The sequence below is a fragment of the Acinonyx jubatus genome, chromosome E4 (genome assembly GCF_027475565.1).
Source record: "Acinonyx jubatus isolate Ajub_Pintada_27869175 chromosome E4, VMU_Ajub_asm_v1.0, whole genome shotgun sequence".
NCBI classification, from domain to species: Eukaryota; Metazoa; Chordata; class Mammalia; order Carnivora; family Felidae; genus Acinonyx; species Acinonyx jubatus.
The window spans coordinates 42,078,617-42,094,226 of NC_069395.1; the positions used below are offsets into that span (position 1 = coordinate 42,078,617).

The 15,610-nt window shown below is 40.4% G+C and overlaps 1 protein-coding gene across 6 annotated transcripts in view; it reads left to right on the forward strand.

Annotated features, from left to right (window-relative positions):
• The window catches only part of CACNA1E (calcium voltage-gated channel subunit alpha1 E), a 587,464-nt gene that overhangs the window by 359,670 nt on the left and 212,184 nt on the right, over positions 1-15,610 (forward strand). For all 6 annotated transcript variants that reach the window (XM_053209404.1, XM_053209402.1, XM_053209403.1 and 3 more), the window contains 3 exons: positions 2,862-2,965; positions 4,001-4,153; positions 5,350-5,531. In XM_053209404.1, coding sequence (XP_053065379.1) covers positions 2,862-2,965; positions 4,001-4,153; positions 5,350-5,531 — 439 coding nt within the window. The remainder of the gene's footprint in view (positions 1-2,861; positions 2,966-4,000; positions 4,154-5,349; positions 5,532-15,610) is intronic.

A 15,610-nucleotide genomic window follows, 5' to 3' on the forward strand; every position in this document is an offset into this window, starting at 1 on the left:
CTTTAGCACTGAGGCTTTGCTGAAGGGCAGGTCTTTACGTTTTGAGTCTTCTTCCTTCCCTCTCTAACTCTCTTCCTGAGCAGATCCTGTCCTGTGGAATCTCCTTGAGAGCAGGAGTCCTAAACTATATTGGAAGATCCTTGTTAGACTCTAAAATGCTCAGGGACAGATTTCTGGTACATGTGCTCCAACAGGCATGTGTTGGAACAGCATCCTGGCTTGCCACCTGCCTTTATCGTTGGTAAACTCTAGGGTTTCTCTGGTACTTCTTTCCTTTTGGTTTCTGCTTCAACGCATTTACTACCTTCATCAGTGCAGTTCAATCCATCAAGTATTCATTGAGCACCTTTTAACTTTCCAGACCCTGGGCTAGGTATGGGGATAGAGATGGGGAGGACAGTGCCTCCACTTGAGGTGTTTTGGATCTTGTGGGAGAGACAGATGAGAAACCAGAGAAAACAGAATTTCTCTAAGATGTGGTAAGGGCAGTGATGGCAGTGGACACAATTCTATGGGGACTTTTTCCTCAATTATCTTTACCCCCTAAGAATTCCATTGCCCCTACTTCTAGCAGGTGGACAGGAACTCCTACCCTCTAACATGATGTGAACACTAGGAAGCAGCCATTGGCCAATGGGCATGAGCTAAAGACCTAGTTTATGAGGAGGCTAAGACAGAACCCAAGGTCAAAGGGTAGGATGAAGGAAAAGAAAATTCCAAGGGCTGGGGGAGCATGGGCCCCAGGCAGCACAGTCCTGGCTAAAATTTGGGGCAGCTTAGATGACTTGGGGGGCAGGTTGGTTCAGCTGAGGGCCACACATGGTGAAAAGAGCATGGATGTGTCTTGTGGGTCACTACCCAAGCCTCTGGCAACAAATGCCATATTTTTGCCTCTCTCTCTTTCAAATTAGCTTCACTGTTATTTTTTTTCCCACATGAGAATTCTTATTTCTCTGACATTTGCTTCTCAACAAGCTCTTATTTCTTCTTATTTCCTTCCTGGTTTCATGTCCCTGTTTCCTTTCACCATTCACTTCCCTGTCCTCTTATCCTCCCTCCCCTCTACCAGTTTTATTTCTCTCTACACTTGTGCCTTCTTGCTTTTTAATTTTGTCTTTTGGACTCTACCTCCATGTTCTGAAATATACCTCCTTCAGCTCAGGGTTGGGGAGGAAATTTTCCTTTTCAGTAGCTCTTTCTTATGATATGAAAGAGCATCTCGTGTGTATCTGGGTATCCTTGGAAACAAAACTCTGGTTTCTGAACAGGGCGGATTCTCCCCACCGCGTTTGTAAGACAGAGCAAACCATAGGGAGAGCTGTCTCCCATGTGCAATGCACCTCAGAAGACTCAGAGTATGGTGCTTCTTCCTCTGTTAGTGGATTCAGCAGAACAATGACCCCATTTTCCTGGGGTTCTGGTTCTCTTTCACTATGCTTAGCCTTGAGGTTTGTCTGTCTCCTCTTCCCTTTATTTGCTTCTTTGCCTGTTTTATTTTTCAGTCCCATTTTCCACATTTCTTCTGCTCTCTTTTCTCTTCAGGCTTTCCCTACTTATTGGAAATAATATCACTTCCCTCCCTAATTTCTCTCTTTGGCATTGGCAGAGTCAAAAGCGGCATCAGAGATGTGGCTCCTCTAAATCCCTTTTTTTTCAGAGGGCAGTATAGAAGTTTGGGTCAGGAGAGGTAGAGAAGACCTGAGAAGCTTGCCTAGCTCCTGAGATCTTTTATGCGAGTAGAGTTTCTTTCTGGTTCTTATCTTGAGGTTGGGTTAATGTAGGATTATAGTCTTAAAGTTGAGAGAAATCTCTACTGGTTTTTTAGATGACCTTCAACCAATGTTGAACATTTTTAACTTCCTAATAGAAAGTTACAGTCTGTGTTTGAGTACGTTTAATGTTGGGAAGTGTACTACCACATGAACAGTCCCCCTGTTCTTGGACAGCATGGCTTGTTTCAAAGTTATTGCTCACAGTTGTAGAGTCTTGGATCTGTGTCATTTGTACCCATCGATACTCTAGCTGCTTTCTAGAGGTGTACAGCATAAACCTTTCATTCAAGTTAGATTTCAAGTATTGAAGGAAATATTTCATCCAAAGATAATTAAATGACATAAACTCTTCCTGCCACCCTTTGACTATGTAGAAAACTCAGTTTTCTGAGTGACTTATTTGCCCATGGCTCCAGACAGCTGAAATTGTCGTGGAGAGGTTGGGAGGGAAGACAGGTACTATTCCACAGAAAGAAGACTAAAATTAGACAAAGTTGCAAAAATAGTATTATTAATATTTGTGTTGGACGTAATATCCAGTTTGCACATTATAGCTATAGAACACTCATAGTTATAGCATCAGTGTGATTGATTTGTTTGGTAAAAACTCTTGATTGCCAAAGTGAACAAGAGTGAGTTACTCCTTTACTGCAGCTGATCCAGGGAAATTCCCTGAAGTAGCCAGGAGACAGGGGAACCTACGAATTCTGATATAAAAAATCCAGGGGCCTCAGTAGTTTGGAAAGGGAGAAAGGAGGTTGGTGAGGGATAGAGAGGAGAGGAGGGGGCAAAGTTTGGAGGCAGGAATGGGATAGATGCTAGAGAGCTTGTATTTTACTCATGATTGGGAACCAGGATTCTGATGTAATGACGAGTTTTCCCTCTTTGCAAAGTAAAACCCAGATGTGGCTAAATATAATTTCAGTCGGAACCACTGATGATTCACCCCAGTTCAGGTGCACCCACACACAGCTGGCATCAGCTCTGTGTACTTTCCAGGCTGATCCTTCTTCAACCCAGCTTCCCCCATGGAACAGGAGGAGAAAGCCAGACGGTGATAACCTTGACCTTCTTTGTTTCCATCTGCAGCATCCTGGCTACGGCAGGAACCCACTTCAACACACATGTGGACCTGAGGACCCTTCGGGCTGTGCGTGTCCTGAGGCCCCTGAAGCTCGTGTCAGGGATACCTAGTGAGCACTTGCCTTTCTTCCTTCTCTTCTGTTAATGGCTTTCCTGAAATGATAAACAGGAAGCTATTTCTCCAGTGGTAAAAAAGAATGGGGATGCAGCAATCTGGCAAAACATTTCACTCTAAAACTTAGCAACTTTTTTTCCAGAATTTAAAGATAGTGGAAGATCTTTGGAGAAAATTTTCAAAGTAAAAAAATATACGTAAAATGAAAAGGAAACACCCTCATTATCCTATTTTTTAATTCATTTTTTCCTGTACATTTTAACATAATTGTGATCATACTGTGTGTATACTTTTGGATCCTATCATATAAGCATTTGATTTTCCTGACACTAAAAATTCCTCAAACATATATTTTAAAAAGTCTGTACTATAGCCCATCTTATACAAGATGACTTATTTAGTCATTTCTACTGGACATTAGATTATTTTCATTTTCCCCCCACTAGAAATAGCGCAGCGACATACATCTCTTTTCTTAAATCTTATTCAAATTATTATTTGAGGTATTATTTTCTTAGGCTAGGATCTTAGAAGTACAACTTCTGGGTCAAAGTATATGGTATTTTGTGAATAGTGATTGTACTAATTGTTATCCTAAAACAGTGGATGGAAAGCCAGGTTTCAGGTAGAGTAGTGGGGGAGGTAAACTTTGTCTTTGCTCTCATAAGATTTAGAGCCTAGCAAGGCCAGGCTTAATTTCCTTTAGGAAAGAAGCACGTTCTAATAAGTTTATAAGAGATAAGCAGAAAGCAACATGGGCGAAACAAATAAGGGAGGAGTAATAGGCATGTAAAGGATCAGGGAATGGTGAGAAGGAACATGGAATTGATTCCAGGGGAAGTAGTGATGGCAGTCTTCAGCTCAACTTGCTCTGGTTGTCCCTTTGCAAATTGTCTTCATTGTCTTAGGACCAGTGGTTCTTTTCCCTCAAAGACTTGCCCCTCTCCTCCTAGAAGAGAGTAAAGGGAGCCTCCTATATCACATGGTGCTCGAGGAGGCTCCATTTGTCATTCTCTTCCTTTCCTTCTAGGCCTACAGATTGTGTTGAAGTCCATCATGAAGGCCATGGTGCCTCTTCTGCAAATTGGCCTTCTGCTCTTCTTTGCCATCTTGATGTTCGCCATCATTGGCTTGGAGTTCTACAGTGGGAAGTTGCACCGGGCATGTTTCACGAACAGTTCAGGTAGGATTGTTGTTCCCTGCCTTCTCCTTCTTTCCTTCCTCTCCCCTCTGGTCATTGGAGTAATTTCAGGTCATTGGGGGACTGAGTGGAAAAGTATATACTATCCCAGCCCTGGGATTAGAATCACAAACTTCCTAGTCAGCAGCTTTTTGAGGCACAAGCAGCCTAGACTAAGGATCCCCAGGGGACACTGATATTGCACAGCAAATGACCTCTTAAGTTTGCAGTCAGAGGATTTCAAACAGGAGGTTTCAGTTCCCCCATCCCATGGTAGAAGGCTATCAGACTGATTGTCAAAAACCACCTGTCTGAAGAAATACCCTTTGTACAATAGCCTCTTTGGCCCACAGGCCAGGCGGGCCTTGGAGCCCAGAGTCAGACTTGGGTCTCTCTAGGTCTGTGGAGACATTTTCCCTCCATGATCCACCTCACGACCTTCCTTCTTCCCTGCTGTGACCCACACACAGTGTGGAAAAGCTGAGAGAGCTCTGAGCGTGACTTGCCAGGGGTGCTTGTGAAATTTGCAGGGTTCACAGACCTCAAATCCGTACCTCTTTGTATCTTATTTGTTCTTTTCAAGTCCAGTAGAATACCCTAGCAGGAAAGGGGGTCAGGGAGAGGTTGAAAAAGCCCAATTTAGTATCATGTGGGTTTTTTTGGTTGTTTGGTTGGTTTTGGTTTTTGGTTTTTGTTTTGTTTTGTTTTGTTTTTAAATCGTCAAAGGACACCTTCTACCTTGGGAGTTTTGTTTTGTTTTGTTTTGTTTTTTTCTTATTCAAGACCAGGAACTTAGGCCAGAAAAACAAGGAGTTGAGACCCACTGAAGGGACTTAGTTTATAATTGTCCCCAAGAAACCTGAGAAGAACTCAGGGTCTGTACTGAGTCTGAAGTTGGAAAATCAGGAAGATTCTGCCTTCACCTCAGATTGCTCTATGTGATCCAGTCTGTCCATGCCTGTGGTACTCAGGCAAGGGTAGAAGATGTAGCCTGAAGAAAGTGAAGGCCATGTGGCCTCAGAGGAAGCTGGGAAGCACTGGGATGAACACAGTATGTAAGCTGTGAGGTATAAAGAAGCCAGAGGTGGGAGCCCGAGACAAAGAAATAGAATTGAGTGTTTGTGGCTTCCTGAGGGTCATTTCCAGGTCATGCTAAAATATCATGTGGTTTATCCCCTACCCTCTGAATGTGTCTGCAGGTATTCTAGAAGGATTTGACCCTCCTCACCCATGTGGTGTGCAGGGCTGCCCAGCTGGTTATGAATGCAAGGACTGGATTGGCCCCAACGATGGGATCACCCAGTTTGATAACATCCTTTTTGCTGTGCTGACTGTCTTCCAATGCATCACCATGGAAGGATGGACCACCGTGCTGTACAATGTGAGTAGAGCTGGCAGGGGGCTGGATCCAGAGGGAAGAGCCCTAGAATGAGGCTTCTGGCATTGTTTGGACTGGTTAGTCTGGGGAAACGGAAGGCTGGGGATATGTCTGTGTATATGTCAGTTTGTGTGCATGGGGGCGGTGGGGACGGTGGGGCTGGACTCAACTGTGAGAAGTCATAGCACTTCGTATGCTGTTGTCTGGCCTTTGCTGAGTGGAAGTATACAGTTTCTCAGCAGAGTTAGGAAGCTACATCCCATTGGATGGGTGAACAAAGCTAGTTATATCAGATCAACTTAGTAGTGATAGAGTATGTTTTACTACAGGTTCAACATGGTGGTGGGGTTCAGTGAGGAGTACCAAAAGGTATAGATTTCTTGGTTGCTTCAAAGAGTTTACCATCAGGTTGGAAAGATATTACGGTAGTTCTCAACCCTGGCTGCAGATTAGAATCAGCTAGGAGCTTTAAAAATTTATACCTTCTGGGCTTCACTCCAGACAAATTAAGTAGGAATGGCTAGGGGTAAAGGCCCATCATTGATTTTTTTTTTTTTAAACGTCCTAGCTGATTGTAATATGCAGCCACTGTCAAGAACCACTGCATTATATGCACATAAGAAACATGCTTAATTGTAAGACTAACTGGGGATGCTTGTTAAAAATTCAGGTTCACGGGCCCTTTTATGCAGGTGTTGATCTTGTGTAGTTTTGAATCGTTAGTGGGCTATACTTTTTACAAGTGCTTCTGGTGATTCATATGATCGGGTATGTTTGGAAGGTTCTGAGTTAGTGCATAAGACAAAGCTGCCTAACTGCCTGTCAGGGATGGCAAGGGACTCCTGCATGGGACACAAGTTAGACAGGGTGACCACTGAAGTATCTTCTGCCTCTCAGAGTCCTATTTTAACAAGTTATGGAAGGCATGGGCAAAGTTCAAGTTCTAAAATGACAGGGGTCGGGGAGGTGTGTGCTTCGATGCAAAGGGAGCCTAAGTGGACAAAACAGTTTGGGTAGGTTGCCTTTGTACAGGTGCTTACAAGGTCTGTACTCTCATATGAATCCAGCCAGCCCACCCTGAAGCAGGTACTTTGGAATGATCATGCCTCTTATCTCTACTTTCACAGGCTGCCTTTACCCTAAGGTGCCCTCTGTTTCCTTTTAACCTGATTCCATCTGTATAAAACTTACTGGGTGGGGCACGGTATAGTTTACACAAAACACCCTTTGCTTTTGTTTTTGTGCTTTGTCTTTGGTTTCGCTTTTGTGGATCTCTAGATATAATCCACACTGGAGGGAAAGGAAGTGCTATGTCCCAGGAGAGACTCAACCAGATTGTAATGCCCGAAGAGCCAGGATTTGTGTAAGGCCTGTAGTGGGTGTTTAGTAAATGTTCACCAACCTAGATCCATTTCCATGCAGGTGAGCAATTCAGGCCTGAGGTTTACAGAATAGAGCCACAGGCTGTTATGCTAAAGCTCTAAAGGGCAGTGAAGAAGTCCCAAAGACAAGCTTATGCCCAGCAAGCCTAAGGGTTATTTGTGACCTAGAAACACCTTGAGGACATTCTGAAATTCTCACCAGTTGTGGGGGGTAGCAGGAGGGAGGGAAGGGAGAAGAGACTGATGAGTATAGTTGTTCCCTATTTGAGATATGAAGGATGTCTTTAGGCCATGTCACTCAGATTAGCCAGGCATCTCTGCACTGGCCCCACAGTGGCTGGTGTCATTTTGGGGCTCTGGGAGTGATGCATTTCAATTATATGTGTAGACTCACCTAAGTGATGTGATAAATGCATTGAAAGCCTAGAAGGGGAAGTGTTGCATTTGAACATAACAGGTGTGATCCTTTGGTCCTCCTGAGCCAGGGCTCAAATAGTGCTGAGACAAGTATGAACACAGCTGAAGAATGACCAGTCATTTGCATTAGATCCTTTGTTCATTCATTCATTCAACAAATAATTAAGTGAGCGTCTACTACATGCCAAGCACTGTACTAGGTACTAGGGAAATGTGGAGGGAAAAAGGGTGCTATGATGCTTGCTTTCATGGTGCTCTCTTTAAATTCCCATTTGTCTCCAGTTACCTGTATAACACAGGTATGGAGGTCACACAGAGACAATGATCTTGCCCTCTTCTCTAGTTTTGGTCCAGTGAGGAAGCAGGGAGGAAAAGAGGTCAAGATGCTAATTCTCTGAAACCTTTCATTACACGGGCTCCCAGGACCACAGACTCACACTCCCTCTGACTTCCAGTTTGTCGCCACCGAATTTCAGTTTACTGACCTCCTGCTACCCCCTGTGGCTGAAAAACAAGGGTTGAGGGAATTAGTTGAGTTGTGGGGCTGGTTTCCAAAAGTAGCTTGCTGCTCATGGGGCAGAATGAACGTATGTCCACTTTGAAATGAAGTTACTTTCCAAAACATTATATTTAGGGGCAGGGAGCCAGGAACCCACAGGAAGAGGTGATAGTCATAGGTGGGTAACTATACCTTGATTCAGGAGAAACTGGATAAAAAAGACACCCATTTTTCAGCCAGTGGAACAAGGACAAGGTCTGGCTCCTTAGGAAGAAAGAGCCAGCAAAGGCTGGGCGTCAGTTGAGCAGGGAACTGGGGCATGAAGAATGACCCAGGCAGAACTCTGTTACAGAAGCTGGATGCTCATCCTGGTGTTAGCACTGTCTGCTACTGGAAGAGCAGGTTCAGAGTAGTCCATTCTTCATGGTGCTGGGGAGAGGTAGAGTTACATCATACACAGTGGAGTTACATCACACATGCTTTTAATTTATCCCAATCCAACCATTCAGCTTGGAGAGGAGATCAGGGGGTCAGGGAGAGAGGAAGATAAATAATACAGCCTAATTCATTTATCATTCATTTCAGTGTTCCTATACATTGTAAGTGTGAGATGAGAGATGCCCAAGAAAGATGTTGGCTGAAAAAAATTGCAAGAAATAGCCAACTCAGCATTTCCTGAGTATTTGTCCTCTTTTTATTTTAACTCAAGACTTGGTAATGACAGAATTTTACATAGCTATTAGCAGTGGTTGCACACAATGGAATTAACCATGCACAACTAATAAACTCAGTATTATAAATATAGGTAATACATATACATAGGTTTCTGTGTGTAGAAAATCTCTCTCTGCCATTATCACCGCCACCACCAATAAGATGCAAATGTAACTGTTGGTTGCCCTTCCTGCCACTCATTCTGGGAAGGTTCAATTCACCCCATTGGTGGATTTTCTCACTTAGGCCACAAGGAACAGGGGGGCTCCTATTTCCCTGTCCAGCACCTCTTCTATTCCATGATGGCAACAAATATGTAAGATATACTGGCACCAGTTATGCTCAAACCAGTTATTAGAACCTTCAGATTTACACGGTACACAGAAGTTCTCTCAAGCATATGGACCTAGGATAGCCGTTTTAGATACAATTTAAGTGTTTCATCCTGTTTGCATCCCTTTTCTGCTACACAGACTCTTCCCCAATGCCTCCTATGACCTTGTGTACTCTGCTGCTGGTTACTTTTAACTTCATTTGCATATAGCTTTTCTCATGATAATACATTTTTGTAAGGGGCTGGGAGGGTTCTTATTGTCAGGGCAACTTGGTGTCATGCTTGCTCAATTTAGTCTACCAAAATTTCAACTCTGCTTGGTCAAACTCCAACTGTATTCTTGGCTTCCCTCCCTCTTGTGGTAGAAAGAATGCAAAGCAGTCTACAATCCTGCTGGCTGCTTCTTCCTGTTTTGACTGTCTCTGTGAAGGTCTCCTCAACTTGCAAATCCTCCCCTATTCTTACTAGTTTAATTCATTTTATTTCTCCTAACCTGGATAGGTATTCTTCAGTACAGTATATTTTCTCTCTGATCAGTGGAGTTCATTCTATAAATGCTACTGTGGCTCTCATATTAACTTCCAACATTGGTCACCTGGATTGGATGTGGCCCTGAGAACTGGTTGTCTACGGATCTGGTCTGAGTCTTATTTCTGTGTTGTATATCTGGTTTTGTTTTGTCTGCTGTTTGTGTTACCAGGACTAATATACATATTGCAGAGGTTCCCAGTCTCTGTCTGCAGTTACTGAAACCTCTGTTCTTACAGTCCATTATTTTTCATCTATATTTCCATAGCTTGAGCTATTTCTCTTCTCACTGGGTGTTGATAAACTCATGCAGGTGTGCAAATTTCTTGGAGACATGCCCTTTCTCCTGGTATGCCAGCTGTATCTGTTATGACTGAATAGGATGCTCTGTGCTGCTGTGGGAGAAGAGATTTTTACAGACTTTACTGTTTTTTTGTAAGAAGAGGGAACTTGTAGTCTGGATGCTTTCTGAGTCTTCCTCGTGTCTCAGTTCTTTGGTCTATAACAGCCTATGGCTCTGTTTTAAGTTGCCTGCTTCCAGATGCACATAGTCAATATTTGTTAAATAGTTAACAGTTATTCACTTTTTGCCTGTAGATTTTGTTCAAGTGTGTTATGCCCAATGCTAAAAAATAAAATTCAGCTGAGTAAATTTGAAGATCAAGTTGGCTTTATTCAATGATTCATGAATCAGGCAGTATCCCATCTAGCAAATAGAAAGGAACTCCCAGGAGCTGTACAAAACGGAAGGCTTTTATAAGCAGACGAGAGCTGAAAACAGAAGTTTCTAAAAAGAGTGGAACGTTTCAGACAAGGTCACCTTCCTTTGGGGGCAGGGTGGGACTCTGTCAGGCAGATTACCTCACTAGTGCTGATCAGGTAATTCTAGATACACTGGTTAAAAATTACATTCCTGGGAGAGGCTGAAACTATATAAAGAACCTTATTTCCTGATGTGGGGCTCAGCACAAGTGACTCCACTTGAAGTCCTTCCTTCCTTCCTTCCTTCCTTCCTTCCTCCCTCCCTCCCTCCCTCCCTCCCTCCCTCCCTTCCTTTCCTTCCTTCCTTCCTTCTCTTCCTCCTCCTCCTCCTCTCTCTTTTTCTTTAACAATTCCCCCTTTTTGATCAGAATTGTGATTCAGAATTAACTGAAAGGTGTGATGAAAATTTAAAGCATTAGTGCCACTTGCAGCTACTGCCCTGAAGTTCTTATAGCTTTTACTGGTCCTCTACATGATATTCACAGGTCCTGATTTTTTTTCCCTGAATCTCAATGGTATTTATAGGCCAAAACTTCAGTTTTGACTTCAGTCATTTTCTTTGTTCCTTTTCTGGCATTTCTGGTCTTAGGGAGATTATTTGCTTGGTGGTTCATGGCTGTGAATTTGCATTTAAAGCTTTTGAGAGAATATAGTGTGCCAGGGAGACTACTATTACTACTAATATAAGCAGGATAGTTACCAATGTCTAGAGTGTACTTTAGAGCGATGGTCCCCAAGATTCAAACCAATCAAAATCCAATAAATCAAAGAAATACCCTGTTGAAGGAGTCACTTTCTTAAGCCAAGTTCAGTGATCTTATATAGCTAAGTTCCAACTTTCCTAGAAGTGTTAGTCTAGTTCAGCAAGTGGTATTGTCCACAGCACAGACACCTTCTTGCTCAGCTAAGACAATCTAGGGCTGCCCTATTATCAAGAAAAACTTTGGCTAGAGAGTCTAAGGACCTTTGTTGGGCAGCTGTTGCTTTACCAGCAGAATCTTAACTTTCAAGAGTTAAGGAGAGTTTCTTGACCAGAGCCTCATTGTACTTGCTCCTAACCAGGGAAGTAGAAAGCTGACAAAAGAAGCAAATCCTGAGTCATAAAACACCTCCTGGTAGGTCTTTTCTAACTCAGTCTTGTATATTCAGGGGAATTGACCAATGAAGTAGCACAGTCTATTAGTGAAAAAGTAGGGGCACAGTTAGATAACCTAAAAGGTATTGCCCAGTTATATACCAGCTATCTAGGCATTCTTAGGCTGTGAATGATAACCACTACAGACAAAGATAAATTCTCTTGGGGCACAAACTATTCCCACTAAGGAGGCACTGTTAATGGACAAATTAGAGTTTTCAATGACAATTCTAGCTGGCTGAAAGATCACTTCTCTTAGCAATGGCCTAGGAGATACAGATGATGGCATTATCTTTCAAGACCAACGCCAGAACTAAGGAAAGAAAGAAAAGAAAAGAAGAGTTTCATGTTTAGTTAAAGTATGAAGTCTTGATCCAGCATCTTGGGTGGTCTCTTCCTCATCAATTTGATTTTGAGGTCTCTAACTGGTGTACAGGACCAGATGTTAGGTGGACCTTCTTCAGCTGTGAGGTGTATATTCAAGGTTTAAATCCCTGAAGTTTGATGTAAGCGATGAACCCCAGGAATCTACCCCAAAAACCAAGAGCACACTTTACCCGCTGTATGTTAGCCAATTTGACAATAAATTATATTAAAAAAAAATAAATTCCTGAAGGTTGGCTGGGTAGTAAGGACGATCTAGTATAATGCCTTTCAAGGACATTCAAGGACAGTCTCTGTTTATAGTGATTCCAAATCAGAAGGGAACTAATTGGAAACATTAGTTTGGAGAGTTGTAACCAGATATTTGAGGAAACTAGAACAATTCAGGATCCAGTCCAGTTTATAGGTATATAATAAAACCTCAAAGACAATTAACAAGACTAGAATCTCATACCTACAAAGGTGCAGACTAATTTTTCTCTCTACAATTACCCCTAGTTTTCTAACCAAAGATAATCGTAGTAATACTACTTTGTTTGCATTAAACATGGCCTGATTATTTACATAAGTGCAGCAAGAATAGTTATTGACTATATAAGCTTTTTAAAAGACTGCTATGCTGGAACTTTTCATAGGAAATCTCAGACTGAATTCTTAAAATTCTCTGAGGCCAGGAAGCTAAGCCAAGGGCTTGCCATAGATTTTGCCTGTAATACCTATAGTTTGGGTAAATTCTTCTCTTCTCAAGGTCCCTCAAAGGATCTTGATGTTCCTGGGTCTACCAGGCAGTGACATTCCTTAATTAACCTGGTAAAGCTGCCAGGAACCTTATAAGCAAAGTATCAGGATGATTTTTCCAAGTAGTTACTTAAGGTCTGTGGTCACATCTGAGTCTGTACATCTCTCTCAAATATGACATTCTAATCAAAACCTTGGGAATACTACCAGTGTTTCCATTGTGTCCTTTTACAAAGAGAATGGATTCTTGTTGAACTTGTGCACATAACTAATTATATTGCCATGGAAAAAATAATGAAGAGTTTCCAATTTCTGGACAAATTGGGTAGGGAGAAAAAGTAAATGTTTCATCTTTGTTTACAAAGATATACTTTACCAAATTGTGTAAGCCATAGATAGCTTAAGAAAAGGTTTTCTTATATCTAGAAAAACAAAACATTAAAGAACCAGCAATGTTTCAAACAAAAAGTCATAAAGAATCATAACTATTATAATTAAACTATTATAACTAAAGAATAAAAAGTATCCTTGGTTTATTCAGTCCCATGTACTTAATACTTATTCTGCTTGAATACAGTTTTTCCATTAGTTATAGAAATTCTTACCTAGTTAAGTTTTATTATCTTAAAGTTATCAGAACCTGTGCTTGCCAAATCAAAGTCCTTCCAATGGATCTCTTTGAAGATGAAACACCTTTGTGGAACATTTTTGCAAAAGCATCTAAGTAAAACAATAAATGCTTATTGTAAATGACAAAAGTGTCCATTGTTAAAGGTCTGATAAGAGTTTGTCATGATGAAATTAAGAAGGAAATTTGGTTATTTCTATCACACACAGCATTTTAACATTTAACATTATGACTGATAACGTTATATACCAGGACATATCAGATTTCTAGGAATTTCATACAATTTCTAGAACACTTATAAGATTTCCCTATACAAATACAGCATAAGGACTTAGTATTACTTCTTTTTGACAGTGCTTCCTATGTAATTTAGCATATCAAATAAGCCTAATTAGTTTAACATCTCATTTTTATAAGAAAACAATCTTTTCAGATGTTCTAGGGACCTTCTAAAAAATCCCAAAGATAGTTCTAAGTAAGAAACAAAAGAAAACAAAAAAAAACCAAACAAATTTCATTTAGGATTTAATTTTGTGAAGTTTGTCAAAAATATCAAAGGTTTTAAAACAGTCAAATTGGATTATAAATCATTGTGAAACAATACTTAGTTACACATTTAATCATAGTGACACTTAAAGACTTTATAGGCAATTACAGAAAATTAAGTAGTTGGGGGGAAAAAACTTAGCTTTTAAATAGGGAAGACTCAGTTTTCTTAGGTAATCAATGACCTGACATATTGTAAAGATAACATGAAGCATGGCAAATTATTTTGGTAAGACACAAAATCTTTGCTGTTCAGGCAGATTACTTAAAAAGAGAAACTTTTCACAGTGTGTTATCAAGAGTGGGCCCATAGTCCAATAAAACTTTGTTCTTTTAAGAGAGAGAAAACCAAATTCTAATTTCGTACCAGCTTACTTTTGATATTAAAACACATTCACTTAATTAAATTCATTCCAATCTTAGCCAGTCCTGACCATGCATAAAATTCCTTTCCAAAGATTCCTATTCTACCAACCTTAGTGGCTTTAATTACATATATTAGAATTTTTAACCCTCAAAAATCTTACCTTGTAGAGGCGCCTGGGCGGCTCAGTAAGTTGGACGTTTGACTTCAGCTCACGTCATGATCTCATGGTTCATGGGTTCAAGCCCCACATGGGTCTGTGTGCTGATAGCTGAGAACCTGGAGCCTGCTTCAGATTCTGTGTCTCCTTCTCTCTCTGCCCCTCCCCAGTTTGTGCTCTCTTGCTCTCTCTCTCTCTCTCTCTCTCTCTCTCTCAAAAATAAATAAACATTAAAAAAAAAATCTTACCTTTTAGTAAGAATAAAGAAGTAAACAATTTTGAGGTGTTTCTTACCCTAGCATTTTGTGGATTAGCAGACATACTTTTTTTATAATTTCTAGAAACACAGGCATTCTCATAGTAAATTTTTCAGCACGGCACAAAACTAATAGAACCAAATATCTTTAGTTCATCTGTAAAAGGAAGTCAAAAGTGGATAAACTTATATTCAGTAATTAATATTTCAGTATTTTATCTTATTTGGAAATGATCCAGATATTTAATGACTATCCATAATTTAATTTAACTTGGCTAAATCTTAAGGTTTCAGGTTACCAAAAAAGATTTGTGGAAACTATTAAAAACATCTTAAGACTTTTATCCCACTTACATCTATTTAATTCACTTCTTCTTAATGAATATGTTTAGACCACTTATGAAAATTTCATCATACCCAGTTATTTTTCTTGCTGACAAGTTTTGTAACAGAAATCATATGAATTTGCTTGACTCGTAAACCCAGGTAGAATAAAAGTTATATATCTGCATTATTTTTAATGTTGGTAACTTTAAAGACATGTCTATTTAATTAAACAAACAAACTAGTGTTTAATTACTAAAGATTATTTGAGATCATGGGAACCTGAAAAACATTTGGTTAGTTTTCATTATAATTCTGAGAATTTTATGAATACGGGATTCATATAAGCGCTTAATTTTCTTTAGGCCAATCAAATAGAGCTCTTTTACAAATTGTTTTTGGTAATACCATCCCAAGATAGAAAATTATCATAGATGTGTAACACATATATGTAGATACACATAAATGGAGGGATGCAAAAAGACCTTATATCTTCCATTTAAAATTTTAGACATGAGTCAAGTAGTTATAGAAGAGGTTGGATCCAAAATACCTTTCTAGCAGATGGAATAATTTAAGATTACCTGCTCAGACGGCTAATGCTTTTTATCAGTATTTATGGAGAAGACACTTAAGATTTTTATTTGCCTAAATTTTAAAATAACATTTCCCCTTTCTGTTCTTCTTTTGGTAAGAATTACCTTCCTGATGTTTGCATTTCAAAGAGATGGCCTAGCTAAGAGTTCTTGAAGAAGACCAGGTAGGACACTTGTACCGCAAAGGTACAGGGAGAAAATTAAGTTCCTCCAAAGATTTTTGTTTCCCAAGGCCAGAATTGTACAATGTCTACAAGCCTTTTGAAATGAATAGGTGAGGTTGGTTGCTTATCAGAGGACTGACATACCCATTCA